A 27997-nucleotide genomic window follows, 5' to 3' on the forward strand; every position below is an offset into this window, starting at 1 on the left:
TTCTTAAAGCAGGGAAAGCACAAATAGTCTAGCCACAGGAAACTGTTAAACTCATCCCTCAATCAGACAAGGAAAAATAAAGCAAGAAAATCTCCACTGTTGCTACCCACATAGAATAAGGAAGATACTGAGAAAATGTGTCATTTTAACTGCTCCTAAACCATAGACTTTCCCAGACAACTACGTAACAAGTCAAAGCTGAGGAGAAAACCACCTATAAATAAGTTGCTGTGGTGCCTACAACACCAGCACTCTCCCAGAAGATATTCTTAGAATTGCCCTTGGTAATACACACAATAAGCCAGATAATGGAAATCATCACTTCAGCAGGATACAAAACTCGTCTCTTTTCATAAAAGTACTCATTGTTTAAACCGTTCTTTGAACAATAACCCAAACATCTGCATTAACGAACAGAAGCCTGCTAAACAACACTCCTCCTTAGTCATGACAGGAGCCATCTGTTCATCCAGCTAACCCCAGGCAAGTGTGGTAAGCACCACCACAACTTGCTCACGTTATGCATCCTTGTACTCCGTGTTTCAGTCCATGTTATTTGTGTTTCCAAACTGCAACAACACGGCATTAATCATACCACCAGAAGTATTAACACCCCCCCCCCCCCCACATAAAAGGCTCCGACAGAAAAGAAAATTACCTCTAGCCTTCAATTAAAAGACAAGTGGACCACAGCCTTTTACACATAGGGATGCCAGCTTGTAGTTTCTGTAGTCATTCTTGTCCTGTTAGATTTACTTTCTCTTTTCTGCCTTCCTATTCTATACATTTTTTTATATACTTAGCCTAGTTGCTCTTTCAACCGAATGCTAGTTTTTAAGGGGATGCCTCATGGAGTTTACTGGATTCTGCTCAAAACTCCCACTAAATTTTCACAGGTTAACCGCTGCATCGAGAAATACTTGAGTAGGTCCTGCTATTCCAAAATTCAGAGCCCTACTGAAGTGAATACCTTTTCGTGCATCTTGCCCACGCAGCTCTACCAGCTCCCTGCTCTCACTACCGTCGAGGGAAGCAGCCCATCACTTGGCTGCTGCTGGATTCGCCCGTGCACTGGCCAGACCCCGGTACCCACCGCAGACAACAAAACCACCCGCCTCGGCAGACACGCGTTTTATTGTGTTCAAACCCGGCGTGGGCAAGGTCGAGAGACAAGGGAGAGGGACCCGAGCCCTCCCAGGCCACGGCTGCGAGGCGTGCGGCTGCCTCCTGGAAAGAGAGACGCGGGGACTGCTCCGTACCTGACCCAGTTGTCGCGGAACTTGCTCTGCTGGGGCTGGTTCAAGTAAATGGTGCGGGCTGGTGCCTCGTCCAGATCCGCCGCGGACGTGGCTCCGGACATCTCATCATCCGCCTTCTTATAGCCCGAGGTGGAACAGACAGGTCCTGCAAGCAGAGCGCGGAGGGGAGGCGGTCAGCGCGGGGCCGCACCCAGCGGAGCCGGGCCGGCAGCTCCCGGGGAAGGGCCGCGGGTGGGCGTGGGCCGGGAGCGCGCCGTGCCCGGTGTTTACGGCGGCGGCTGTAAATAACGCGTGTCCGCGCAGGGGGCGGCGGCGCCGGCCGCGGCCAGCTGGCGGCGGGGACAGCGCGGGGCCCGCGGCCCCCGCCCCGCGGGATGGGATGGGATGGGCCGGGCCCGCCCCGAGCGCCGCCCCCGCTCCCGCCGGGAGGCCCCGTGTGCCCCGCCTGCAGCCGCCCGGGCTCCCCGGGAGAGAGGCGGCCGCATCCCCCGCATCGCCGCGGGGCTGCGGGTCCCCTCGGTGCCTGGCGCTGCCCGCCCCCGCGCAGCCCCAGCGGCCGGGCCCAGCCCGCGCTCAGGGAGCAGCGCCGCGCCCCCGCCGCAGCTCCCCCAGCCCCCGGGGGACCGAGCTGCCTTCCCCCGCCCCGGGCACCGCACCGCGGCTACGGCCGGCCATTGGGGAGTCTGGCCCTAAAGCTAAGGCTCCGACTGAATTGATAAAAAAAAAACACTGTCTTGCTTTACACGTGCAACTTCAAAGCTTTGACTTTGAGCGGCAGAAGCGTAATTTTCATTTCCCACTGGTCTCGACTGATTTAGGTTCTATACGCATTGTTTACCTTTACATTAAAAGAAGGCAAAAACATAAAGGAAAGAAACTAGCTATTTCCTCTGTCAAGCCTCAAAACATTACCGAATTTGTGGCAACAGATTGATTGCTTTCCCCTTCCCTCCTGAGCCATTGAGATGCTTTAATTTAGTTGAGCTGTAAATGCATTATATAAGAATTTATCAGTTTATTAAATAAGCCATGAATTTACAAGCTAGCACAGGTAGCTCTAGACAGGAGTATGACAACTTGTTTCATAAGAATGTAGTAAAGGTGTTATGTTAGCGTTATTTGACAACTTCATTCAAAGGTCAACAGCCGCAATAAATTGTCCTGTAAAGCAGTAAAACCACTGTAAAGCCAAATCTGTCTCTGATTTCTGTATGAAGCTAAGATGATACTGCAACAAGCTGATCTGATCAGATAGCAGCTAAAAAGGACTCCTGCAATGAATGGGAGAAGCCCCTGAAATTACATCCTCCTTAACTAAAGTTGGAGAGAAATTTTTCAGTCCTACACAACCTTAGGATATCGAACACCTAAGTACTTGTACTGTGTGAAAACTTGTCGTATTTAACAGAATACACTTTTAAGCTAGCATCCTGCTCACGGCAGACCTTCCCAAGGCTTGGCTCTGTATTGCCAGTGCAAACAGGCTCGGTATTCTCCAGGCGTCAGCCACTGGAGGGCAACGTTACCCACTCCTCGTACACCAGGGTCACGCACACGACCTTTGCGGGGCCAATAAAGCCGATGTAATTAGCGCACTGATGGGCTTTCAACAGCACCGCCTCTTGCCCAAGGCAAGTGTTGCGCGCTGTGAAGTCATCCTTTGGAGACATTAAGCTGACTTGCAAGTTCGAGGCTAATTAATTGATTTTCTTTCATTTCAGTTGATACCAATTCAGACAGCAAAAATATGCCAGCTTGATCATTTTTACTTCGTGAAAAGAGACAAATTCAGATAGTGAAATATGAAGACTATACACTTTGCAAGGCTATGCCATTATGATACTATATTAAGCTACTCAGCCTGAAGAAGCTTGCCATGACACAGAAGACCACTCAGCCTTGCTGAATGGATATTTTCCCCTTCAGAAAAATAGAACTAAATGCACTACTGGATATTTGTTGTCCTTTCCCATTGATTTCATGTTGTGTAACTGCAAAGGAGATCAAAGAACAATACTCTTAAGAGCTTTAAGTGCAAGGAAGCAGCTTTCATCAGTTTTCCTAATCAAGTGCCAGATCAGAAGAGCAATTATTCTAGAACAAACATGCTGTAAAAATTGTTGATTTTTTTCCAGACCTTATTTATTTAGGGTTTTTTTTTTTTTCATAAGATCCTCTGATGATTGAAATCTTCCTGCTGACTAGTTCTAATTGCTGCAAAGTATTATGAAGCACTCCCACAACTTTAGGGATTAACTGAGTCAATACAGCTGATAAAGTTCAGAGGTATTTAGGTACTATCCTTTTGGCTGCTTTCTTCTAGACAGGTGTCTCAAGGAAAATTTGTCTCATTCTTTAGATGCACTGAAATATTTTCAAAGCAGACTTACAAGTGTGTAGAAACGGCTGTAATAAGGTTTTGTGTTTTGAAAGAGGCTCAAGGCAGCTGCTTCAACTCTTAGTGGAATAAGGCTCATTTTGGAAGACTGTCCAATAATCCTGCCCACCAGGAATGCCTTCCACCTTCCCTGCCCTGTTACTAAGCGGATCACATCCAAAAGCCTGCAGACAATGGCCTTTACTACTGGCTGTAGATCCTCCCCTTTCTCTGTGTTTCCAAAAAAGTTAAGCAGCCCTGAGCTTCTGAGGGCCTCCTGGTGGGCAGCAGTCCCAGGGTTTACACCCCATTCAGAAGTATCCCCCTCAAGGACACCTGACCACAGGCAGACCATCACTTGAGCCACGCAAAAGTAACTTCACCACTGTTTCTTATTTCAGAAAGGCTGTGGACAAACACGGCAAACTTGACCACCTCCAGCTGTTGTGGAACTTGAAACTGAAAGCTCAGCAGCTCTTATTCATAGCAGCATTTACTTCCCCATATCTGGAGGAATTAGACTCATTAACTTCTCTTAAGGGCATGCCGGCTTGTCACCCTCTCCCACAAGACTTGGGCCTTTCCTGCTATTCACCCTAGGACTTGCAACACTGCTATGTAATTTATTTTGCATCAAACTATTCATCCTTCAATTTGTAGTATTAATAAGAGACCATTGTATCTCATAGCCTCTTCATTTAGCATGTTTAGCTATATCAGATTTTGAATATCCTAATCACATTGATCTTAAGGCTGCATTACAGAATTGTTTAGGTTGGAAAGACCTTTAAGATCCTTGAGTCCAACCATGAACCCAGCACTGCCAAAGTCCACTGCTAAACCATGTTCCAAAGCACCACAACTCCCTGTTTCTTAAGCATCTTCAAGGATCACAACTCAACTACTTAGATCATTGTGGAATTTAAACATTGTCTAATACACCTTGCTTCAATTCTGAGGCATGAGACACTTTCTGCAGGAGTTTAATAATGTTTCCCACTGTGCTTTACAAGTTCAATGAGTCAGATTTGAGTTATGAACTCCCTTATAAAAAGCCCATTCATTTCTTCAAGGCTCTTACTTCACACTATTTAACAAGGTTTCTTCTAAAAAAAGATGGGATTAAAGCTTGACAAAAATAAAGAGATTTTATAGCTTTCTCTCATCATTAAGAGAAATCAGACTTGATGCCCTGACAAATTCACATGGCATTTATTATCACTTAGAAGCAATGAATTATGGTTTAATACTCTTACATCACTGGGCCTACAAAGTTGACATTTTTCCGTGTGTGTCTGTCTCCTTAATGTCTGCTCAGTAACAGTCAGCTTCTGCATGACTGAGTAAATAAAGTGTGAATTCTGTAGTGTTTTGAAAGACTAGTCACTTGGGATGCTTGTCAACTGTCAAGTCACAAGAGAACTCATGTCAAAGTTATATCACTTTTCACTTAAGTAGGTCAGCCAGCTAGTTACTACTTCTAGCTTGGTGATGTGCTTGATTGCTCTAACATGTGTTCCATTTCTAAGAACAAGTGATTATAGATCAATTAAGCCCCTCACAGAAATATCAGAAGCACAAGTCATGAGAAACAGCTGGTTTGTACAGAAGTTCACCAAAGGCTTCATGTCATTTAGAATTAAAGGACTGCTAGGAGCGTTTACAGCCAAGAATCATACTTTTGATTCTGCACACTGTTTGCAGGACTAGGATCTAGTACAAGAAAGAGATAAAGTACACTGAGGTAAAGAAGCTGTCCCTATTTGGGAGCAGAATTGGACTACAATCTCCAGGGGTCTACAGGGGTCTGGTCCAGGGGGACTGCAATGTCCTCTTACCTCAAGCACTCTGTGATTCTAAGCTTAGACAGTCACAAGTCAAAGTTTAAGTAGCCATACAAAGTTCCCTGTATTCTCCCAACTGTACTAAGTGACAGTTTTGAATTGAGACATACAGAAGACAGCTTTCCTCAGAGTGAAAGACAGGCTCACCAAAAGCCTCTAAACTTTCTCATTTACAGGAAGCACGCCAATTTTGTTATTGGTTAAGCCTCAAAGAAAGAGTTATCAGAACAAACACCTGAGAAGTTGAGAGTGGTATTTAGAGAAGTGGCAGACAAGTTTGGCCTTTTCCTTGCACTGAAATACAAATTTGTCTCTGAACAAGAAACCCAGATTCAGTAACAACCTCACGTTCTTCGGATAACATTTTTTCACAAGATTACCATCACAAACTGAGTACCAAAGATGACCGCAAATGTGGAGTTCCACACTTCAGAATTGCCAACAAGTTTACATACAAACAGTGATTCTGAAGCCCGACTAAATGAGCTGGTTTTACCTAAAATGTTATTTCTTGCACTATTTCCCTAGTTGCTTTCACTGTTCAACAGAAATGAAGTTGAAAATTAATATAGAAGCGCATAAGGTAGGAGATCAAAGAGGCAGACCACAGCATGCTGCCAACAGGAGATGCAGGGCATGAACTTCAGCTACCGCATCCTCCAAGAGAGCTTTGTTTCACAAGACTGGCATATCTTGACCACCAGTTCATGTGAAAAAAAACCCCTGATAAACAGTGTTAGGGTTTTAATTTCGAAGAATTTAGAAAACCTCCACGGTGTTCAACAGCATAACATTGCAGGCAAATATTCCTACACGCTCGTGTCTGAACAAAGGACAATCTGGAAGATTTCACAGTGGAGCTTTTATTTTCTAGCTCTTCTATTATCAAAGGTAATTTTAGATATGCTTCCTTCACTGTAGATCCATGTCCTGCAAATTAAGATGTCTTTAGGTCATCTGCATGCAAATACCAGAGTTCATAATAGCCACAGACTTGAAGTCAATATACAGTTGCAAAACTGTGCTGCAGTTACTTACTGACATGCTATTGCAGATATCTAATGGACTACTCAGTCAGTTCAAGCCCCTCCACTTACCAGCTTGTGCAGCAAGACACAAACTGCATTATGTGCAGTCCCAGGGATGGTACTGTTTTTCTTACACATTTAAGATGATATGAAACAGTGCCTTTATTGCTGGTTTGGATTTTCAGAGGTTCTTTGGGTTTTGGGGGTTGGTGTTTGCTTGTTTGTGGGATTTTTTTGGTTGGTTGTTTTTGTTGCTTTGTTTTTTTCTCTTTTTTAGTTTTATTTTGGGTTTGGGTTCTTTTTTACAGTTGGATGCAGAAAATCTGCAAGGAGAGTAAGTGAGCAAAAAAAAGATACTAGAGTTCTTCATACAAGATTTTATTCTTAAAAGTTACCCTGAATTTGTATCTGGTGACAGCTAAACTTGTAGTGAAAAAAACCTTGTGTTCAGCTCAAGCAACTTGACATAGCTATGGAAGAGTCCTACTGTGAGTCAAACTTAGGACAGTGGGAGTTAAAGCTCTTGGATAACTCCCCTGTTCAAGTCAGAACACAAAAAGACATCCATACCTTTGTAGCAGATGTTTTAGAGATGCACAGCAACAAAAACCAGCTATTTTATGCAGAGCAGTGAATCAGTTTTGAAGACAGGATTTTTTTCTGTGTGAAATACAGACCAATAAAGAAAGTGAGACTCAGATGGAGACAGGAGCTCCAAAAGGGTATTAAAAGCAAATGAAGCTTCAGAAGCACAAGAGAAGACCAAAGGAACATTATTCTCCAGATTCCAAGATGCAAGGAGGAGGTTGTCATCAATCAAGCTGACAGATATTACACAGAAAAGTGAACAGACACAGGTTTGCAACTTCCCTTTTCATTACAGCTATGCAATGTGTTGATTATCAAAATTAACAAGACTAAGAAGGTTATTGTTGAACAGGAAAGTTAGCCACTGGACTTCTAGCATCTCACAGTGAACTCCAAGGACCGCTGCAAAGAATGCTGCTATGAAATGGGAGCTCAGGTAAGCCAGAAGCTAACTTGGACATACTGGTCAGTCCAAAGAGGACCAATCTGCCTGTGGGATGTAGCTACAGAAGAGCTGCAGTGCTATAATAAATGCACAGATACTCACAGCATAGGTGGATCAGTAGCTCATACATGATTCTGTTAACAGACACACAGCAGCAGTAGCTCTCACTTCACTAAACTGCACACACCCATGAAAGACTTCTTGCAGCTTCAGCTGATACAAAAGCAACCATCGAGGTTAAAGAAACTAGGAGAATCAGAACTCCATTTGCTTTGCCCTGTTCATGTTGGGCATAAACAGGAATAGTATGTTCCGCGTGAAGTTTAGTCACTTTTCTTGTGTTTATCCTAGATTTAAGCTAAATTTGACAACACTAAAAAAATATCTTTTTGAATAATCTTAAATTACTAACTAGAAAGTTCTTAGCTCTAAGAAATTCAAGGCACAAAACACTGCTGCTTTTGAAGAGCAGCCTCTAATTGTAAATGGAATTGCATACCACAGAGACAGCTGGAATCTGGATGGGGTTTTTTGCATATGGCCAAATTCATTTGAATGAAGCAGCTAAAAGTTGCCACAAACAAACAAAACAAATTCCTAGAAGAACATTAGAGACTTCAGAGAACTAAACAGCAGTAACCAGAATTATGCTACCTAAGGGGTTCAGCAGAAACTATACAAAGAAGATTCAGATGCACTCACACACAAATACTACATATTTCTTGAGACAGAACAGAACTGTTACTGAGGGAAGGGATAAGAAACAGATCCACCCAACTCTCCTACCTCTGTGTGAATAACAGACATCATTCAAAGCAAAAAAATCAATTGGCAGAATACTCAGGTATGGGAAAGCAAAAATGCCTAGGGTTTCTTATAGTCTAAGCTAAAGTTTCCTTGGTGCATTTTTATTCGCTTCTTGAAGTGACAAAATAAAGGTCTAATGTTTCTATTCCCTCTAACAGTCCTCATATACAGCCTTGGTGAGACCACAAGATATTGGCCTAAAATAGCTCTTCTCCATCTCCTAAGTAATTTTGTACCTTCTTCATTTAATGTCAAAACCAAGTAGTTTCTGCTGATAATGCTGAAATAATAACACCGCACACGGTCTGTTCTTATTCTCCCTCAAGCTTCATGGCCACAACTGTCAGCTAAACTCCAAGGGTAGACACATATCACTGGTCAGTAAAGAGGTTAATTCCTTTTTTTTCCCTGCCCCAGCTACCAAATGAATATTACAAAAAATTTAGTAAGAGACTAGTAAGTGACACCAGTTCAAACAAGTGGTTTGTTGTTTATTTTAGAGTTTCCACATTGAATTGGACAAAAAAATATGGTGTTTCTAGCAGCTTCACTCTTATCCAAACTCACTTGTGTATTTACTAGCAGTTCATCACCAGAAGTCAGACTTCAAGAAGGGCACTGTGGTATATACAACAGGTGTCTGATTTATAAGAACCTATGGCATATCTGATGCATGAAAAAATAGATTTCAGACAGCATATAAATTAGAACGAATAGCCTGACATGAAGTTGAACACTCAACTTCAGCAGAGTTCAACTGTTCAACACCAGAATTTTAAAAAGGCAAATACTGCAGTTCCAGTAAGCTCGAGGAGCCTTCCAAGCTGTCACTAAAACCCCTCAAGTTCAAATCCAAACACTTACTGTGAAATAGATTTTTTCAAAGCTGTTTAGACAATTTGCGCTTCTCAGACTCCGATTCAACTCTGAAAATTGAGTTCCATATGTTCCAGGTTTCCAACAACTTCACAAATACCATAAAGACATAAAGGCATCAAAAAAAACTCATCAATTTTTTCCAACCAACAGCACACGAACAAGTCCCACAAGAAACACCAGTTAAGGCAGCTTTGAAAGAGGTAACAGAGGCATTGGTTCAGTGAGAACTCAATAGACCAGGCACTAGGTGTTCTCTCTTTGGGTTTGCTTGGTTTTGACACTCTGGGGAAAAAGGTTTCTGTTATTGGTAATGCCACGTGTCACCACTTCACTGCTCTTTTTACAAATTACTATTATTTTAAACTCCTGGATAGCATGGGATACCAACTACCAGTCAAGTTCAAAACACATGTGCACACATTAGAAAACAACAAACAAATCTTCAGCACTTGAGACAGTGTGGAGGGCACTGGATTTAGAGCTACACATAACTTAAGAACTTTCACACACAAGGCAACAGTGCAAATGCAGGTTCAGTGGGCAAACACATGAAAACACATGGTGTTCATTCTGTGTGAACTTTCAGCCTCTGAGATAAAAACTTTTGAACTAAGTTTCTTTTGAATTTTCTGCTAAAGAAATAAAAATCTTTCAATACTAAGGAAAAAACTAAAACCACAAACCATTGCATTTGACAATTCACAACACTAATTCTACTCCTTACTTACAGGAACTGCAATTAATTAGACTGCCTCAGAGATTTGACTGTTAAAACAGTTAACAGAAAGTGAACATGAGGTGGCAGAAGCTACAGCTAAATTATACTTCAAACTTCTTATACTTCAAACAAGAATAAGAATCCCTCCTGCAAATAGTCCCACTGCTCAAGGAAGACCCTGGGATCCTAGCACTTTTGTCAGATATACCTTGGAAAACCATGACTAGTAATCCCATTTGTGGGCCATGTACATAACTATCAAGTACAGCATATCTGTTGTGTGATTAGTGGAATATTTCAGAAACAGACATCAGAAATCTTCTTAGCACAACTGACAGCCACAGCTAATCCTTAGAAGACAGCAGCCACAGCTTTCTTGCCTCACACCTTTGAGGCTTGTTTCCCTGTATTAATATTGGTTGAAGCTAAAAATATCTTTGGCACATCACAATTCTGTTAGCATCCTGACACCCAAGTGCTTTTTTCCTTTCTGTAACGTATCTGTTCTGCAACAATTTATTAACAGCTTTAAGCATATCAGCTGCAAGCACAGCTGATCTTGATTTCTAAGAGAACAATTTAAACAAGAAAAATAAATGGGTTTCCATTATATGCTCATGATTTAAAGCTGTTTTCTTCTACTAAAAGCCCAGAGGCCTATAACACTGGCTTCTAGCCAACAGTAGATTAGAAAGATTTACTGAACACATAGTGACCTTTTGCTCTAAAGCACTCCCAAAGCTGTTGTTCTTAATTCTGTCCACCCCCAGTTCAGTGTAAAGCAAAACAAAAGCAGCTGCCCATTGTAGTGTTACCTAGAGAGAAGCATCTCTTCCAGCGGTGGCACAGAGACATGATGTTCACTCCTTCTTGCACTGGCTGCATGGAGGTGAAAACAGCAGTAGTCCTTCAAAGATCTCTACAGCATTAGCAGGTCTCAAAGCTGATTAAAGTGATCCCCATGGTAATCTGTGAAATATATGTTTGCACTTTCAAACTGCTCCGCACTGGATTCACACAAGGCAAGAGTGCACTAGGTGCCTGTGTATACCCATGCAGAAAGAGACAGCTGTGGCTTTCGCTGAAACATTCTAATACATTTCAACCAAAAAAAAAAAAAAGAAAAAAAAAAAGAAAAAAAGAAAATTCAACATCACAGTGGATTTCAGCACTTGAAACAATGACCTGTCCAGTTCCCGGACTCCAACTCCTCCCCACCTCTCCCAGGTTTCAAAGCAGAGTTTGTCAAAGTGAAATCCTAGTAGAAAGATGTTCTGTTCCTCCCTGAGGTGCTACCTGTGATGTTACAGGTCATGAGACCCATTCACCTCTGCAGATATAAAGGGTAATTTTTAACTCACTTTACTTTGCTTCTGAATAAGGTTAACAGGGAAGTACTTTGGCTGTCAAATGAAAAGTTTAGAAATTGCTTCAGCTATCACTTCAGCCAATAGAAACCCCTCTCCCTTATGAAAGGGGAGTAGTTTTCACTTTCTTTTCACCCAGAGTAAACCCATTATTACATGCCTCTTTAAATTCATATCTACGTATGTTGGATACACGTTGGATAACCATGACCATTAGTCCTATCTGGAGGTCATGTACATAACTATGAAGCACTAAGAACAGCTTTCTAGGGTCCTTTCTTCTTGGCAGTCTGCTTCCCTTTCTCCCAACACACCCTGCCAAGCTACTTGCTTGCTTTCTGGATAGGGAATAGAAAATAAGTATCAGCGGCTTGTTTAAAGCCTGAGAAGACAGCTGTAGGAGGAAGCAAGGACTTGGCTTTTTGAACAGTATCAGGAGTGACCATCCCAGCGAAGCACTGGATCTGTAAAAGATTTCCCTGTGGCCATGAGGCCCACTGGAGTGGTACAGATTCTCTTTTTATCAAGGGAGTACAGTTATGCTGGGACAGCTGTATGCTCTGAGAAGCCAGCCCACATTAGCAAGGGGAGATGGAAGAACCACCATTGGCTGTTCACTGCCAACAACAGCCCTTTGGCCAGCTCAGCCTGTCTCACACTTCAGCCTCACCAGTGTTGGTGTCACCATCAGCTGTGGGCTTTAGCTCTGTCCCTGCCTGTGCAGAGCCAGGCTCCAGGTATGAGGGGTGTATCAAGCCCATCTCTTTCCATCAACAGGAAGCTGCATGCACCACCTGACAATTGGCACAACAAAGGCTGGCAAGAGATAATCAAATATTTATGAGCAACATAATGACAGGAAACCATGGAAGACACTGCTAGCTACAAGTAAGTGCTTTTCCCTCAAGTGAGGAAGGTAAGTCTCGAATTTTAGGTGCTCTTATCCAGCTTTCATTAGGGAAGCATGTTGCATAATGCATGAGGAAAACATCAGAGAACAATGTTTGAGAACATTATCTATTCCCTACACAGATGTATCCATGAGTAGATAATGTTGTATCTGTTTGTCCTCTGCATATAGTCATACTTTAATTTCCTTACTAAAAATGTGGTAGAAGCTCACCAGCTGACTACACCAGCATAGCCTACACAAGTAGTTCCCTACAATGGGACATAGGAATGACCTATCTTGAATCTGAACTTCTTATCTCACCTTTTCCAGCCTGGTGAGGTCTGACAGCAGACTGCAGGCGCACTCCCAACACATCTAGAGAAGATTAGAGCAATAGGAGTAGAATAGCCAGGCCCAAAATCAGCCAGGTAGGGTGTTGCCTGCTTCCTGTCCTGGGCTCCCACTTACATCCCATGGCCTCATCCCAGCCATCATAGCCACACTGAATCTACTTTATTTCAAAGTTTCCTAGATCTCCTTACATCCTTCAGTGGCTTGTGTACATCCCTCTGAGCTATCTCAGAGCAACTAGAACATACATAAGCCATATACAGGATACTAAAGAACCATTAGGATGCATTTTAAGCCAGTGCTGTTGGCATATTTACCATCAAGTGTGCTGCCTTGCCTCAGTACTGCTTTTTATTATTGGAAATCCCTTCCATGCATAATGCTGAATATCACTGACTCAGTGCTGGCAGCTCCAGGCATTGACAAAAATGAGTCAGACATCAAAACATTACAAAAGCTTTTTTTAGACATCATAATGTTCAGAGATTTGGAGTTTGAGGTTTGGTTTTGGTTCTTGAAAAAAAAAAAAAAAAAGTAATTCCTCATCCCTGACCCTTTAGAGTAAACACATCACATGTTCAGGATTGCTTGCAATTACAGCTTGATTGTTCTGCAATGCAGGCTCCTCTCCCCACACACTGCTTGAAAGTGAGCTAGAAGCTTGACATAATGCTGATCAGAAATATCATGAAAGCTGGAAGTACTTGTATTTTGCTTTAATGCTGAAGACAAAGTTCATCTCTGAATAATGTGTTTGCATAAAGTTTAGGGGAAACTTTCCAAATACAAGTAATTTTGAGTCCAACACTCATTCTAGTAAAACAGACTTGAATATAAGTTTCTCTCTTTTGTACACTTCCCTAACAGGTTTTTGCTCATTTAGTATACCTAGTGTGCATATGCAAGGACTAGGTTAAAAACAGAAACTTTCAAACAGAACAGAAAGATGGATAATTCCATAACCTTCCTCAGAGAAATTGTTCACACTTGAGCAAACTTATTCACCACTACAGAGAATTATTAAATATCAGATCAGTTTATTACATACACACTTTTATCTGCTCCTACAGTCACCTTGTGATTCATCATCTTGTTTATCCTGACAATCAGAACTACATGCTAGGGGATAAGCCAGGAATGCCCAGCTAAAATGATTCACTCAGGAAGTACCAGCAAATAGCAAATATTTTAGACAATTACCAACATAAGCACATGAAAATGAAATCTCTAACCACCTAATTCACAAGCATTCACCCAGACTCAACACATCCCTCCTCCACCATAGGTTTCCAGTTTTATAGCCAAGGCACCAGGCAGAGCTGGCTAAGGTAAGTCAGACCTTCACAGCACTTGGGCAGCACAGGTGAACTTCTTCATGCTACAGGAAGTGGGGTCTTCCCAGTTGTTTCCAGCATTCCTGTCTCCAAGATCCAAGTGCATCACAGACAGGTACCAAGACATACCATTCATAACACTGAGCTATTCTTCATCCCACAGATACCGTGTGCATTTTATTACTGAATGACCCTTCAGATTTTACCACGAGCCCTTAACCAATTCTTGAACATTTTGGGATCCCAGAAACCTAGCCTCAAAAATTTATGTGAGTTTCAACCCTTTTCTGGCCTTTGTACCTCACAAATCCAACCCTGTCCTTTAGTCCATACCCTTGTGGAATACACTAATTTTTGAAAAATCTCTCTTTTACCGTGAGACTGCCGACCAGAACAAATTTTTGAAGGATCATCCTTAATCAGGCAGAACACAAGCCTCCTTCCTATTCTCTGCCTCGCACATTTTGGTCATGAAGGTAGCCTACACCCCTCAAAGAGCCTGCATCAGCTCCCCTTTGACCCACACCTGCTGCAGCAGGAATCATCGCCCTCAACAGTACTGCTGTCACCATTTCTGCATTCAGACTTCAACTCACCCAGCTGTGCTGACAGCTGACTGCATCAAAACATGAAGCACAGTAAGCATTGCTGCCATCCTCTGATGTCACTGCAGTTACTCTACATTTCAAATGTAACCTCACAGAAGTGCACAGAAAATGACCAGTCATCAAATTTTTGAACAGTAATAAACAATGATTTTCAAAGCTTTGCAGTTGTCCTTATTATAAAATAATTTGAAATCAAATACAGAATTTCTATCAGTCTTCCATAAATTCTAGATTTTCAAATCTAGATCTACTTTCCTCCTAAAGTTCCGTGTCTCTAAAGGATAAGAAATTTGTTAAAGAAATGCAAAGCAAAACTTCAGTCCAACTGCAAATATGTATATAGCCAGAGTTAACACTGTTTTTTGGTTGGGGTTTTTTTTTTTTTTCATTTCTTGTTTGGTTCAGGGTTTTTTGTTTGAGTTTTTTGAGGGTCTTCTGTTCTGTTTTTTAAAACTACCTTGAAAACAATTTTATCCTTCTTGCTCAATTTAAGTTTCTTGTGAAGGCTACTACAGGACACTGTCTCTCTGTGCTGAAACATCTCCAGGGACATTGAATATTAGGAAGGTACCTAAACATGCATCACATTAACTGTTGAGAGTCCTAGCAAAAGGAGTTTTTTCCATCTGCAGGGAGTAAGTATCTGTGCTCCTCAAAGAAAACTACTCTGTAGAGAAGTTTAAACTGCTTAAGAGTATTAGAGTTCGGACTTCAAGCCCTTCTTTTGCCTACACCCTCAAATACATGATCACAGTACGCTGAGCCCCTGTAGCACCTTCACTCCACACAAACTGACTGCTGGAGTGTCTATCTAGCACTGGAAGCCAGCAAAGCACCCACAGCCACAAGTAGAGCTCAAAACACTGCAAGCTGTTAAAAACAAGTTTCACCCAATTAATAACTTGTAATAAAGCAAATATTGCTTCATTCTGTGTACTTCAGTGTAGAAAGAGAGTCAATACACTGGCCAGGTTCCTGGCAAGCCAATGAGAAGGATTACAAGCAAGAAACCAAATACCACAGCTGGCTTAAGTGCATTTGTTCCTACTCTGATGACTTCATCAGTACTGGCCACAAACCACACTAATTAGCAATTACTCTAGTCTTGTAGCAGCTAATGATTTCTCAAGTCTGGAATGTACTTCTCTGCTGTTATATTTAGACATAAATTGCATTTGTTATGTAACAATTTGGATTCTCAGCATCTTACAACAGAAATATGACATTTTGTTTAAACATTGCATTAGAAAGCCCATGTTCAAATAATTTCAAAATAGATTTGGTATCACCAAAATTTATTTGATTTATGTTGAGATGAACTGACAATTTTCCCATTCATTACACCTCACCATCCCACCCACTTTTATCTTAACTTCAATTGCATTCTAAAAGGTTAAAAATCTTTAGCACGCTTGACTCCAAACAGATCAGATTGGTAGGGATAGCATCTAATTACAAGATTTAATCCCTTCTGCCTGAGGCTGCTGGTTGGAGAACAGGATGGCTGAAACATTGGAAAAAACAGCTCTTTTAACATCAGTTTGTCAGTGGGTTGAAGAGATTTAAGATGATGATACTGTTGTATCAAACCCCACTAGTTCAAGCTCAGTTTTCCCAAATGCAGGTAATAAGCAGGGTAATAACTGCTACTGACACTTGCGTTTGAGAGTATTTTCTAGCTGAAAGTTCAGGTATACCAATTAATGTTCCATTGTCCTTAGCTGGATGTTGGTCAAGTTCAGAAATCTGCTTTTTGCCCACCTTCAGGATTTATCCCTTTCAAGATTTTCATAAAGCACCTGTTCAAAAGAGTCCTGAAGTAACAGTCACATTGAGCACTACTTTTATGCTTTCATATGGCAAACATTGACAGATGTGCATAGAACTGCCTCTAGGGTCAGAAAACCCATTCTTCTAACAGGCATTTGTTAATAATGAAAGAGTAGCTGTAGGTTCTCTTTTAAATGTAATTCCCTAGCTTGTACAATCAAAGATTCATGTTCCCTACCTACTGGGAAGAGAATTAATTCTCAGAGCAGCTCAGAACTAGGGAGACCTCAAACATCTTAGTATTCAAGAACGTAACCTGAAATTCTTCTGCAAGAGAATTTCAGTTTTAAGTTTATTTTTACCAGATCATTTCCAAGCTGCTGATTGGATGCTTTAAATCAGGAAATAGTAAGCACTTGTATGCAAATGCATGGAGTACAAACAAGAAAAATCAATTTCCAGTCTCTTACTCTGTTATGCTATTATGTTGCATGAGTAAGATTAAAGCCTTTTAATCCTGATGAGATTAGTGACAAATCAGCCAATTCACATTTATGGAATTTTAATGGAGAAAAGTGTAATAATTTTGACTTAATGATGGCACACCAAAGCCTATACTGTCATAAGATCAACAGAGGACTCAGCTTTTCACTTATCTAGTCTGCTTATTTAAATATACATTAAATCAATAAATGTGAGATTCATCACAATTCAATAACCTGCTAAAGGAGGCCTTTCTATATTCCCCTCCTCTGAAAAAAATTACGTCAAATACTTCCTTTTCAAAAGGTGAAGGGAAGAAAGAAAATTCCAGTTGTCTTTTCCAGAGCCAAATGGGAGACTGAAAAAACAGCCAGATTATACTACCTTCTGCTCTGCCAGGCATCATTTGGCTAACACTGAAGGTACTGGTCCCTTCTGCCACCAGACTTTGTCCTACAGCAGCCAGCAAGTTTCTGACTAAAAGAAAAAATAATATATTACAGCTTGGAGAAGTCTTCTACTTTGTTTAACTTAGTTCTCTAGGTTGTTGACATTTCTCATCAGAAATCCAGCAAGATACTAAAACATTAATTCATTTCAAGAATTTTACTTCAAGCCTGAATGTCAAGGCTCGTAGCAAAGAAGCACACCAAGTCCCACAAGAGAGAGAGTGGCCTGAAGCCCCCACAACTTTCTGAAAGAAAAGCAGCTTGCTGAAATCTGATTTTGCACTACTATTCACAGAAAAACAGAAGTGCACCATAAAATTAAGCACATTCTGAAAATAAGAATTATGTATATCTACCACCAGGTGAGCTGCTTTCCTACCACTCACTACAGAAGTATTCCTCCTTGGTGGCATCTTATGGTTCTGCCCTAAACATTGTCCCATCTATAGATACTCAAGTGAGCTATTATCTTTAAAAAAAAAAAAAGCCTTTTTTTTTTCAGTACCTGGTATACAAAGGAAGAAAGAACAAGCATTCCATAAAGCTACCTTTCTTTCTAAATTATCTTAGTGCCACCTACAGCAAGTGCACTTGATGTGTACAAAGTGCTTTTTGTTTCCAGAAACAATTATTCACAAGCAATCACAATCAAAATCGAAGTACAAACCATCAATTTCATCCTTACAGAAAAAATGAAAGAGAATAACAATCACTCATATTCCTGTTCTAGTAGCTAGAAAATCTCAGAGGCAAACATTAACAGATATCACAGGATGAGCCTCTGATCTCAAAGTGTTCCAGAGCAGTCTTCCAGTACTGAAATGTAGGAGATGTCATGTCTATTCTCACTGTAAACATGCCCACATGTCACATCTGCAATGTTGCCAGCACAGGGTATGACAAAACAGAGGCACCAATTGCACCTCCAGAGCCGCTTTTGTACTTGGACTGCCAGACCACCCCTGCCATGTATAAGAGAAATGCAGCACTGTCAGCTGAAGTCATCTCTGACTTCCGTGAAGACATTCAGAACTGACAGAAGAGGGGGGGGAAAAAAAAAAAAAAAAGAAAAAAAAGGCACCAGGAAAAATTTAGGTCATAAATTTCACTAGCAAGATAATCAACTACTTCTCCCTTACCTTCATTCCTACTGGATCACCCTCTTCACAGAATGCACAGAAACCCATCTTCTCAATAAATAGGAACAATGCCTATAATACATCTACTATCTAAAGATAATATTGAATAACCATAGTGAGCTATTTCAATTTGTGAACTAATGCCCTGCCACCTAGCTTGTGCTCTACTAACTTGGGCCACTGAATCAAACTAAAGCTGCATGGTTGTTAACAGATAATCCTTGCAACCCAGTTACCAGTGCTTGTGTCTCACTGTTACCAATACAGTTGCTTCCACATTAAGTGGGCTTTCTACTTTAGAAAGCCAAAATATTGATGTCAATAAAGAAGATGAAGTACTTGCAAACAGTGTAATACTATCAATAAAGAGAATAGGTATTTTTCTTTCATCCTTTAAATATCCCCTCAAGTAAACACCAACAACAGCTGAATATTCACTATGTTAAGATAACTTTAGTTTGCTCTAAGTAGCCTGGAGCCACTACAGCTTCTTGCATTCATTTGCACTTATATTAAGCCAGCATTAAAAATGCTATAGAGTTAATTCAGCTATTTTTTTCTTTCTAGAGGCAAGAATGCTAAATAGCTGTAATGGGAAAAATAAAAACATTAAACAATATCTTCTTGGAGCAACAAGGCGAAGCAAAGAAAGGCATTCTTCCTACCCTGTGGCAGTAGCACTTGACCTGTTGCTGAGACTGCTGCCTTCTAACAGGCCAGGACAGAACCCAGTTACCAGCTGAAACACAGTACAAAAATGCCTGTCCAAATGAAAGACCACACATGCACTAATCTGAAAGAAACTGCATCACTTACCAATTCTTGCCTAACAAAGCCCTACATCCTGGCTTCTGGAGTCTGGCCAAAGTCTAACTGAGACATTAAAGATTCAGAGGTAACACACTGAATCTCTGTGCTTGTAACTAAGTTATAAGCACAGAGACCAAAGCCTTTCCCCTACAGGTTTTAAAGGTTTAATGCAGCCCCAAGACTCCTCTCATAAAGATGTTATAATGATTATTGGATACATAGAAACTCCTTATGGGCAATTCTCATTACATATCAAAATCCTCTGTTTAAAAAAAAACCCACAACAACGAAGACCTCAAAGGAATCCACAGCAGGCAAGCAGGCTATAGGGTAGAGATAGCTCTGTTCTGGCAACTGCATATAAGCAGTTTGACCAAGACTTGAGGAAAGCTAGCTTCAGCTACCACATGGAGATCTAGAACAGCTCTACCAAAATCCAGATTTGCATGGGATGAAAATCCCGTACTGTGCATCTTCTGTCATCATCCAACTTCAGTTTACCCACTCTAACTAGACTCTTCTGAAACCTGTAAGCTCTATGAATTATTTACACAGCAGCTCTGCTCTAAACACACAGGGCACTCATTAGCAGGTACCCCCCAGAACTTCAGTGCTGACCAAGAGGCAGCAGGAGCAGAAGAGAAAAGGCAGCATGCAAAATGCACCACTAGCAATACTGATAGTGCGGTATTCACTGTTCAGACTTGCTTAATGAATAGGCTGCAGATAATTAATTGAATTTGTCAAAGGCAGCTTGGACCAGCTATTGTGCTTGGCCAGCAGCACCTGGCAACAGCCATGAGATGTATGGACAGAGCTGCTCCTACCCTAATGAAGTAAGATGAGTGATCACTAGAGCTGCTAAACTTCCATCAGCCAGCAGCAATCAGATTACAAAGACAATCCCACTGCTTTATTAAATATAAAGAGCAATGGGAAAACAATTTATTCAGGAAGTCAGGTTTGTTCTCATGTCTGCACACATGTGCACAGATATTGTGGCAGAGCTCAGCAGAAGAAAAGCACACGTTAGGAAAGCCCTGTTTCTTCAAAGCATCTTCTCTATTATGCAGACACAAGGATGAATGTTTTGCCTTGATCAGATATGGGTTGATAACAGGATTTGGGCATATTTTAACACTTAAGAACAAAACATAGCACTACTACCAACCCAACCAATGCTGGCCCCTCTACAATTTGTGAGGGATCCTACTGCAAAAGCCCAACAAATCCAACACCATGACTTCATCTCACCACCGCCAACTTCTTTCATTGGGAAGGGCTCAGCCAGCAGCAAGCCAGCCATGTCTCACTGAACACCATTTCCTCACGAGTGCTGCTGACAGCTCAGAGATCCTGAATGCTGGTCTGAGGTATGCACTGTGAGAGGATGGCCCTGCAAAGTGGAGCCAGCTTTGAAACAGTGAGGCTCCCTCAGCTCCCTTGGGGGCAACTCCCAACTCACACTTAATAAATGCCCCAAAAGTCTTATCTTTAAGTGCAAACTTGTCTGAAATAGCAACATAACATCCCCAAATCCAGAAGTCCATACTCTACAGGGTCTTAGCAGAACATCAGTTTTCAGGAAGACATTTAAATACATGACCACACGGGCATACCCTGAGCACATCTATATGCCATCCAAGACCGCTGAAAATGCCTTTATATAAAGACTTTGTAGGAAGTAAGGTTTAAACAAACTCTCTTAAACCTCAGAATCTCAAGGTCTCAATTTTTTTTTTTTTTTTTTTTTTTTTTTTTTTTTTTTTTTTTTTTTTTTTTGCTTGGGAGGAACAAAGACTGATCCAGAAGCAATTTTTACCAAGGACCAACTGATGGATACAGTCAAGCACAAAGTTCACTCCCGGCACTTCTTCACTTCTTCATACCCCTTCTCTCTGTTTTACAGCAATGAGGCACATCATGCAGAAGACAACAGGGAAGGATCACTTGGAGGAGGAAGTGCCTAGGCTATTGCAGAAGCAAGCCCCATCTTTCCTCATCCAGACTCCATTAGATGAAGGTGCTGCTATTCAGCACAGGCATACACATCCAAGCACTCACCTTAGATACACAGACATGCCTTTGGATTGACATGGAGCAGATCCCATCTGCATTGCTAAGGGCTTGCACAAGCCACCAAAATGAGCCTACTAGAGGGTACCCCAGATTACACTAAACGTTCTAAGGATTGAGGTGTAAACTAAGAGCAGCACATTATTCATCAGCTAGATTCTACTACTCTGCTATTTTCCCCACTCTCCAAACGTGTTTAACACAGAACAAAGCAGGTATGAAAAATATAATGGCAGTAATTCAATTGTGGTCCATTCTCTTCACTGAGGAAACTTTTTCTTTTTTTTAAAAACCATGTCAAGTTGTTGATGAAGCACTTAGAAAGTATGACTGCAAGGTACCATTACAGAACCTATCATGTACCAAGCCATGCATATGGGTTATGTGGCTTATTGTATTCATTAAAGGTTCATTACAACTGTTAGTGGGACTGTTAATGGAAGCATTCAAGAGAGGAAATTGGCAACCAATTCATTCTCTCTAATTGCACAATACTTCAGATGTCTCACGCAGCATCCAAATGCCTTGCAGAAAATAGCATGTAACTGTATAGTGTAGTAATCACTAAAATTAGTCTATTGTGACCTTTTTTATCTTTTAGCAATTTGTCTAATTTAATATCTACTAGCTACACTGAAGTCTGACATACTGCAGGAACAAAATTAAGACTGTCTTGTTAACCAGAAAGAAAATTTTAGCCCTCCTACTTCAGAACAAGGACTGTTCAGCAACCCCACGTGATGAAGGGAACACTTCATAGCTATGTAGAAGACTGCTCTGAATCCCAGAATTATGAGCATAACCCACACAGACTCATCACACTACTTCCATGACAGCAATAAGAAATGCCACCCCAGTGTAGAGTGGACATCATGAAGTTGACTGTTACCAGCAGAAAGTGAATATTAACCTGAGGGTAACTATTTTCAGAGCTCTCAGAATAACAGATACATGGCAGAAGGACCCTGCTGTCCTGTATCATCATCACAGCACAGGGCATGCAGAGAGGCAGCACATCCCTCAGATCCCTTTTCTGGCTCTAACAGACATTTTCTTCTGTTTAAGACAACTTCAAACAGGAGTAAGTATGCTGGTGTGAGAATCAGCATCCCTCCCCACCACCTTGCAGCTTCCAGAGGACTTGAAATATCAGGCTGAAACTACCACCTGCCCAAGAGACCTGCAGCAAAAGGGCTGGAGGAATGGATCCCTGCATTTCAGGTTTCCTATATTTGGACCTAGAAGGGTAGTTACTGTACTCCCAGCCTTTAGCACCACATGATGAATCTAGTGCAGAATCTCTCATATTGACTACAACTGATCTGTATCACCAAGGACTACCAAAGCCAGAACACAGCTAATTGTGTTTAGGGCAGCTTAACAAAGACGTATCTTCTCTAAGCTCAGAACAGACTTGTGAACTTAATGAAAATCTTCCATGTAGGACAAGTTTATTTTCAGTGTAATGGATGTATAAACAGACCTACAAAACAGAAAATTCAACAGCAGTTCTATGTTTAACCAAGGACAAGGAAAAAAGCTGCCATCACACGCCTCTGCCTGTCCCTGTCAGGAAGAGAGCACTATTGACAGATAAGAGAGGCTTACAGGTTTGTGGTATCAGCCAGTCTTATCTCTGCTCTGCAGCCTTAGCCGGAAGAGCAAACCAAGGATGAGAATAAAGCTGATGGAGCTAAAACCTCATGTGGTTTCTTCTTTTTTCCTTTGAAACACATTATATGACAATTACCAGGTTTTTTTAATGCTGCAGCCACCTGCTACTATTATGCCGAAGTTCTATACTATAAGCATAGCTGGAGATGTTTTCCCCAATAGAATATTTTTATTTTTAAAAGCCTCAGCCTAGTAAGCCTTCTAATGGGGGTTGCTCTTCCTGGAACAGCTATCTTGTCTGCAGCATCTGTACTAGATGAGTTTTAAAAATATTCTCTCCTCTCACCCACCACCCCCGAAGAGATATAATAGCCTCAATGGCTTGATCTCTCAAAGATACATTATGATGCTTTGACAGATTTTCCTGGTAATCCTATAGATCAGGCCCTGAACTGCTGCAGACTGGTGACAGTGCTTGGACTTGGGCAGAGTTATGCTGACTGGACCCGCTGAGACTGCAACCTTACAGGTCTCCTGCTGGGGCCCACACAAACCTTGTGTCATTGCCAAAACATTTAATGTTTGCTTTCTCTTGGATCAGGATTCAGCTTGACCTATTGCATCATTTCTGAGATTTTAAGTACATTTGTACTGTATCCATCTGTCACTTTTGAGACATTCCAGTACCTGTCTGCAATAGGCAAAGTTTTATTGTAATTGCTTCTAGAATGAGCAAAGACAAGAATCACAGACCTCTTCAATATTTAATTATCTCGCATTGCATAGGCTGCTGAGAATTTAGAGGAAATTACGTTTATGACTCATGTGCTGGTACTGGAGGAGTTTATCATTAAAAAGTAGCCCTAGGGAGGAGAAGAAAAAAAAAAAAAAAGCCCAAACCAACTGCTGAAACCTAGCTGACTCCATTTCCAGTGACAGAGCATCCATTCAGGTACAGCAAGCACTGGTGTTTCATTCCTAGGAAAAGCTTATCAGCTAGATTTCAGGTGATGAGCCCAAAGTGGTGCTACACTCTTCAGGACAGAATTTCAGACAGTCCTAACCTATAACCATTCCTGGAATTTATACCTGTTCTTTAAATCTTTGTGTGAAAGAAGAGACAACTTTTCAAAGAGAAATAGTCATTCTCACCCCTAATAATTTTCATATCCCCTCCTTCTTTTAACAAAAAAAAAACCAAAAAAACCAAAGCAACTACTGAGTCTCTGAAATAGCTACTGGGGACAAGTTTCATATAAATTTTTTCTGAAAGACTGCAAACCTTATTTCTCTCCACAGACTATTACAGAAATTATTTGGTCGCATATGAGTGGAAGTCCCAAATTAATAAGCATTCATTTGGTATACCACATTTAGAGGTCATTAGAAAAATTACTGAAATACTATTTCCACACAGCTGTTCGATTTTGCTGTGAATAGTAGAACTACTCAGTGGAGAGAAATCCCTCCCATTCAGTTACTGTCCTAATTGGGCTCATCGTTAAAACAAGAGTTCCTTACCAATAACAAGCCTTACATCCCAAGAAATTCAAAGGAGTCTCTTGTATTAAGCAAGATGTAAGAAAGATGTACCTTTCATCTTTAACACAACTCCTACTGTGCAGCTGTTGAGAGCCATCACTGTAGTGCTCATGTCACACAGGAACACAGAATTACAGGAAAGAATACAACTTTGTAAGTGTTTCCTCTCAGGATTTAGGTTTTGGCTATACTTTTCCCAAGCAACATCTAATCAAGATAAAGGAACAAAATCATTACAATAAAAGCAGACATAGGTCTTCCTTACTAGCAGATCATTACCTTATCTCTGAGTAAACCTTCCTATCAAGGAAATAAGCCTTCAGCCTTCCCATGCAGAAAATTGAGGAAAAGATAAGGATAGTCAGTATCTATCTCAGAGCATTAGAGTTGAACGCATCAAAAATAAATTTTTTCAACAAGCCCAAGCTTTCCTCTTTGAAACCAACTTACCTGACTAAAATTCAAAGCTACAAGAAGACAAATTTCTATATGCTATAGCTTATCTTACCAAAATCCCTACAGACATGACCTTCTACTACTTTTCCCCCCTTTTAAATCTTCCTATCTGTGTGCATTAGTTTCTGTCACCCACTAATTATGGATCTGGGGCTCATTAGTGTAAACAGAACTGCAATAATTGTTACCAGGCAGAGCTTGTTACCTATCTAAGCCTTTTCTCTGGGGAGGAGTTAAAGCACAACCTATAGATCTTGACTCATCACTATGTTACCCTACCTCAATGAGAGTGTTCAGCCAACTTTTTTACTGTTTCTTAGTTTCTAAGTGTTGGTATTACTATAGCTGTCTTTTACAGGTTATTTTTTAATTTATTTGTAATAGCATGCATGTTAAAGCCTGCACAAACAATCAGAAAAAGCCAGTGTAATTTTTTCTGCCTGTATTAAAGCTTAGTTCCTCTTAATTAACTTATTATTTGAGTCATCTTTCATAGTTCTTATTGTGAATTGATTTTTCCATTATAGGTGCCTATAATAGGAAAACTCCTTGAATATCTCTTCATACTCTTTGGTGCATGAGGTAATTCTAAAGCATCTATTTCTGCTTTGACCTTAGTTTTATCTACTTGCCTTTCTTCTGTTAATCCAATTCTATTTTTGGCTATAGCCTCAGTCACAGCATAGTCTTCTAGTTGAAGCACTGCCAATCTTCTTAATGTAGAACTTCCCTTCCCCCTTCTTCAGGTTGTTAATCACTCTTCTCAAATTTTAGTCTACAAAATTGGATATATCAGTTTTCTAATTAGAATTGTTTATGTCAATAGAGAATCATTGTTAATAAGCATTTACACAATAAAGTAATGCCAAGGAATCTGCAAAATATAGTTTATAAAACTGCCTTGTAAAAATAAACCTTTCTAAGAAGTAGGGGATTCAATAAAAAGTCATGTTGTGTTTATTTTTTCCAGAATATCCAGGTGGACTTAGTTTCATGAGTCTGACACCATCAAAGCCAGATGGCAACTGTGAAAAAAAGAAAAAAAAAAAAAAAGTAACTTTAATGGCTGTAAACGTACCTAACTAAAGAAACAGTTTTGTATACAGCCCTCTGTTTCCCAGCACCACACAAACACTGTGTAGCTGCCTGTAATCTTCATCTTGCCCTCTGAAGTAGATAGCTACAATTATTCACTTGCTCTGGAGCCACTGATGACAAAATACTTGAAACTGCAGTGAAGCAGCTTTATCTCCTGACAAAGACAGAAGCTATCACATCACTGCTACCTTTCTCTACCTCAGTAAATTTTGTGCCTTCTGCTCAGGATACTAATATTTTATAACTGAACGCTAGTTTGTGTACTAGTTCTGATATAAAAATAAAAAATATGGTTGTTTGCAGTTGCTGAGTCCCAAATTAATGACAATGTACACTCCAGTAGTACCATCTGCCCTGATGAGATGTGAACTGGTACACAGAAATATAAATCTTTTCATCTCATCAGAGGGCAAAACAGTTCTGATTTGATTTGAAGCCTGTAAAAGAATGATGCAGAAATTCAGCAAGATGTTTGTGTCTGCAGAGTGCTGGTGTCTTAAGAAGGGACTTTAATTTTAAAGAAAGGAGGAGGTTTCTGGTAGGAAGAAGATCTAAGTTTAAATCTTGTCCTTGGTTGTCACGATTTCTCTATATAGAAGATGACACTGATAAGAGAGTTTAATGTCTCTGTAAACAACAGCCTTCCTAGCAGGAATGGCAAGTACACACGTCCTGGGAATTTGGTTGTCTAATGAACCAAAAAGTACCAAAAGGGATACTAAATTATTTAAATCCCCTGCTATTAGCACTAACACCAAATTGCACTGTCTCAACAAGATCATATCGGATTTATTATTACAGTTATTTTATTCTCATTTTTTCTCTCTTTGGTGCTTTGGCAGAAAGCCCCCAAAGAAAATGGTTTAGGTAATCAGCTGGCAGGCCAAAACCTCAACCAAATCATCCAGTGTTGAGGACTGCAGAATCTTCTTTGCAGCTCAGTCTACCTTGATGGTAAAAGTTTAGGACTGCTGAAGTCTCTCCAGCAGTCCAGGCTGGGAATACTTATTGCTCTCTCCCATGCCATGCCAGACACCACCCCTTGCATCTAACCGGAATTCCTACCAGAACTAACATGGCTAAGAACACCTGAGGGGCATAGCAGAGTATGGAGTCAAGGATGGAAATGGCCAGAGATTTAAAGCAGGTGCATCTGCTGTGATAAACCAGACTTCTTGTTTTTAGTGGAGATTCTGTGGCTGAAGAGGCCTTCTTGGGTCTACTGTAGGATTTGGACTTTGCATATGTCCCACTCTGTGCATACTCACTCACAGCAGAGGGAATGGTAATGGGGCAATGCTGTGTGTGGAAGATACTGTGCTCACAATCCCAACTAGGAGACCCGTGAGAGAAGGGCTACCTGGAAAGAGAAACTTTCATCTGTGTTTAGTGGGCAATTTTAGTGACAGTATACATTACAACTTACAGTAGGAAACTCACCTTCTCCAGAAAATGTATCTTTAATTCTTCTGATTATAGGGGCTCAGCACTACATAGAAAGACCTGAAAAAATATCTGTCATGGTTTAACCCCAGCTGGAAAATAAGTACCATGCAGCTGCTTATGCTCTACCCCAGCTGAAACCAGGACAATGTCCCACTCCAATTTCACAAGATGGAATGGATCCAAAGTAACTGTAAAGTAATGAGTTCCTTTGCACATTTGCATGGTCATTGACTGATATTTGCACTTCCCCAAAGTGTCTTAATTTTGGACCCAGACCCCCAAATTTTTTTTCCTGTAAGAAGTGAACTCGTCTTCTCTTGAAATATCCTGAGATATTTCAGATCTCTCTGGCCACTCCTTTTTCTGAGGACTGATCACCCAGCTTTGTCACACTGATAATGACTAGTAGGTAGAGTTTAAAAGCTTTTCAAAGACAAGATAAGCAAATTTCAGGTTTGTAAATAAAATTACTTTGATTAAAAACAGACGGTATGAACTTTTTTTTTTTTTATACTGAAGATTGTGTGAAAACTTTAGCAAGGCTCAGGATTGTAGTTAAGACTGATAGTGAATGGTGCCCTCTCTTCAGGCAGCACAGGATTAGGATAAATTTGGCT

At 40.8% G+C, this 27997-nt stretch overlaps 1 protein-coding gene and 1 long non-coding RNA gene across 4 annotated transcripts in view; one reads left to right on the forward strand and one right to left on the reverse strand.

Moving 5' to 3' along the window:
• ATP8A2 (ATPase phospholipid transporting 8A2) overlaps positions 1 to 24859 on the reverse strand; it is a 302495-nt gene extending 277636 nt beyond the window's left edge. For all 3 annotated transcript variants that reach the window (XM_066313085.1, XM_066313087.1, XM_066313086.1), the window contains exons 1-3: positions 24831 to 24859; positions 10761 to 10914; positions 1260 to 1404 (exon numbers count right to left, since the gene is read on the reverse strand). In XM_066313085.1, coding sequence (XP_066169182.1) covers positions 1260 to 1404; positions 10761 to 10830 — 215 coding nt within the window. In that variant the 5' untranslated portion in view covers positions 10831 to 10914; positions 24831 to 24859. The remainder of the gene's footprint in view (positions 1 to 1259; positions 1405 to 10760; positions 10915 to 24830) is intronic.
• Positions 24860 to 25105: 246 nt separating this feature from the next.
• Positions 25106 to 25877, forward strand: LOC136374173 (uncharacterized). The gene is made up of 3 exons (XR_010745846.1): positions 25106 to 25194; positions 25364 to 25418; positions 25807 to 25877. It is a non-coding gene; the product is annotated as an uncharacterized lncRNA (long non-coding RNA).
• Positions 25878 to 27997: the final 2120 nt, after the last annotated feature.

This window comes from Sylvia atricapilla, chromosome 2 (assembly GCF_009819655.1).
Source record: "Sylvia atricapilla isolate bSylAtr1 chromosome 2, bSylAtr1.pri, whole genome shotgun sequence".
In the NCBI taxonomy this organism is placed as follows: Eukaryota; Metazoa; Chordata; class Aves; order Passeriformes; family Sylviidae; genus Sylvia; species Sylvia atricapilla.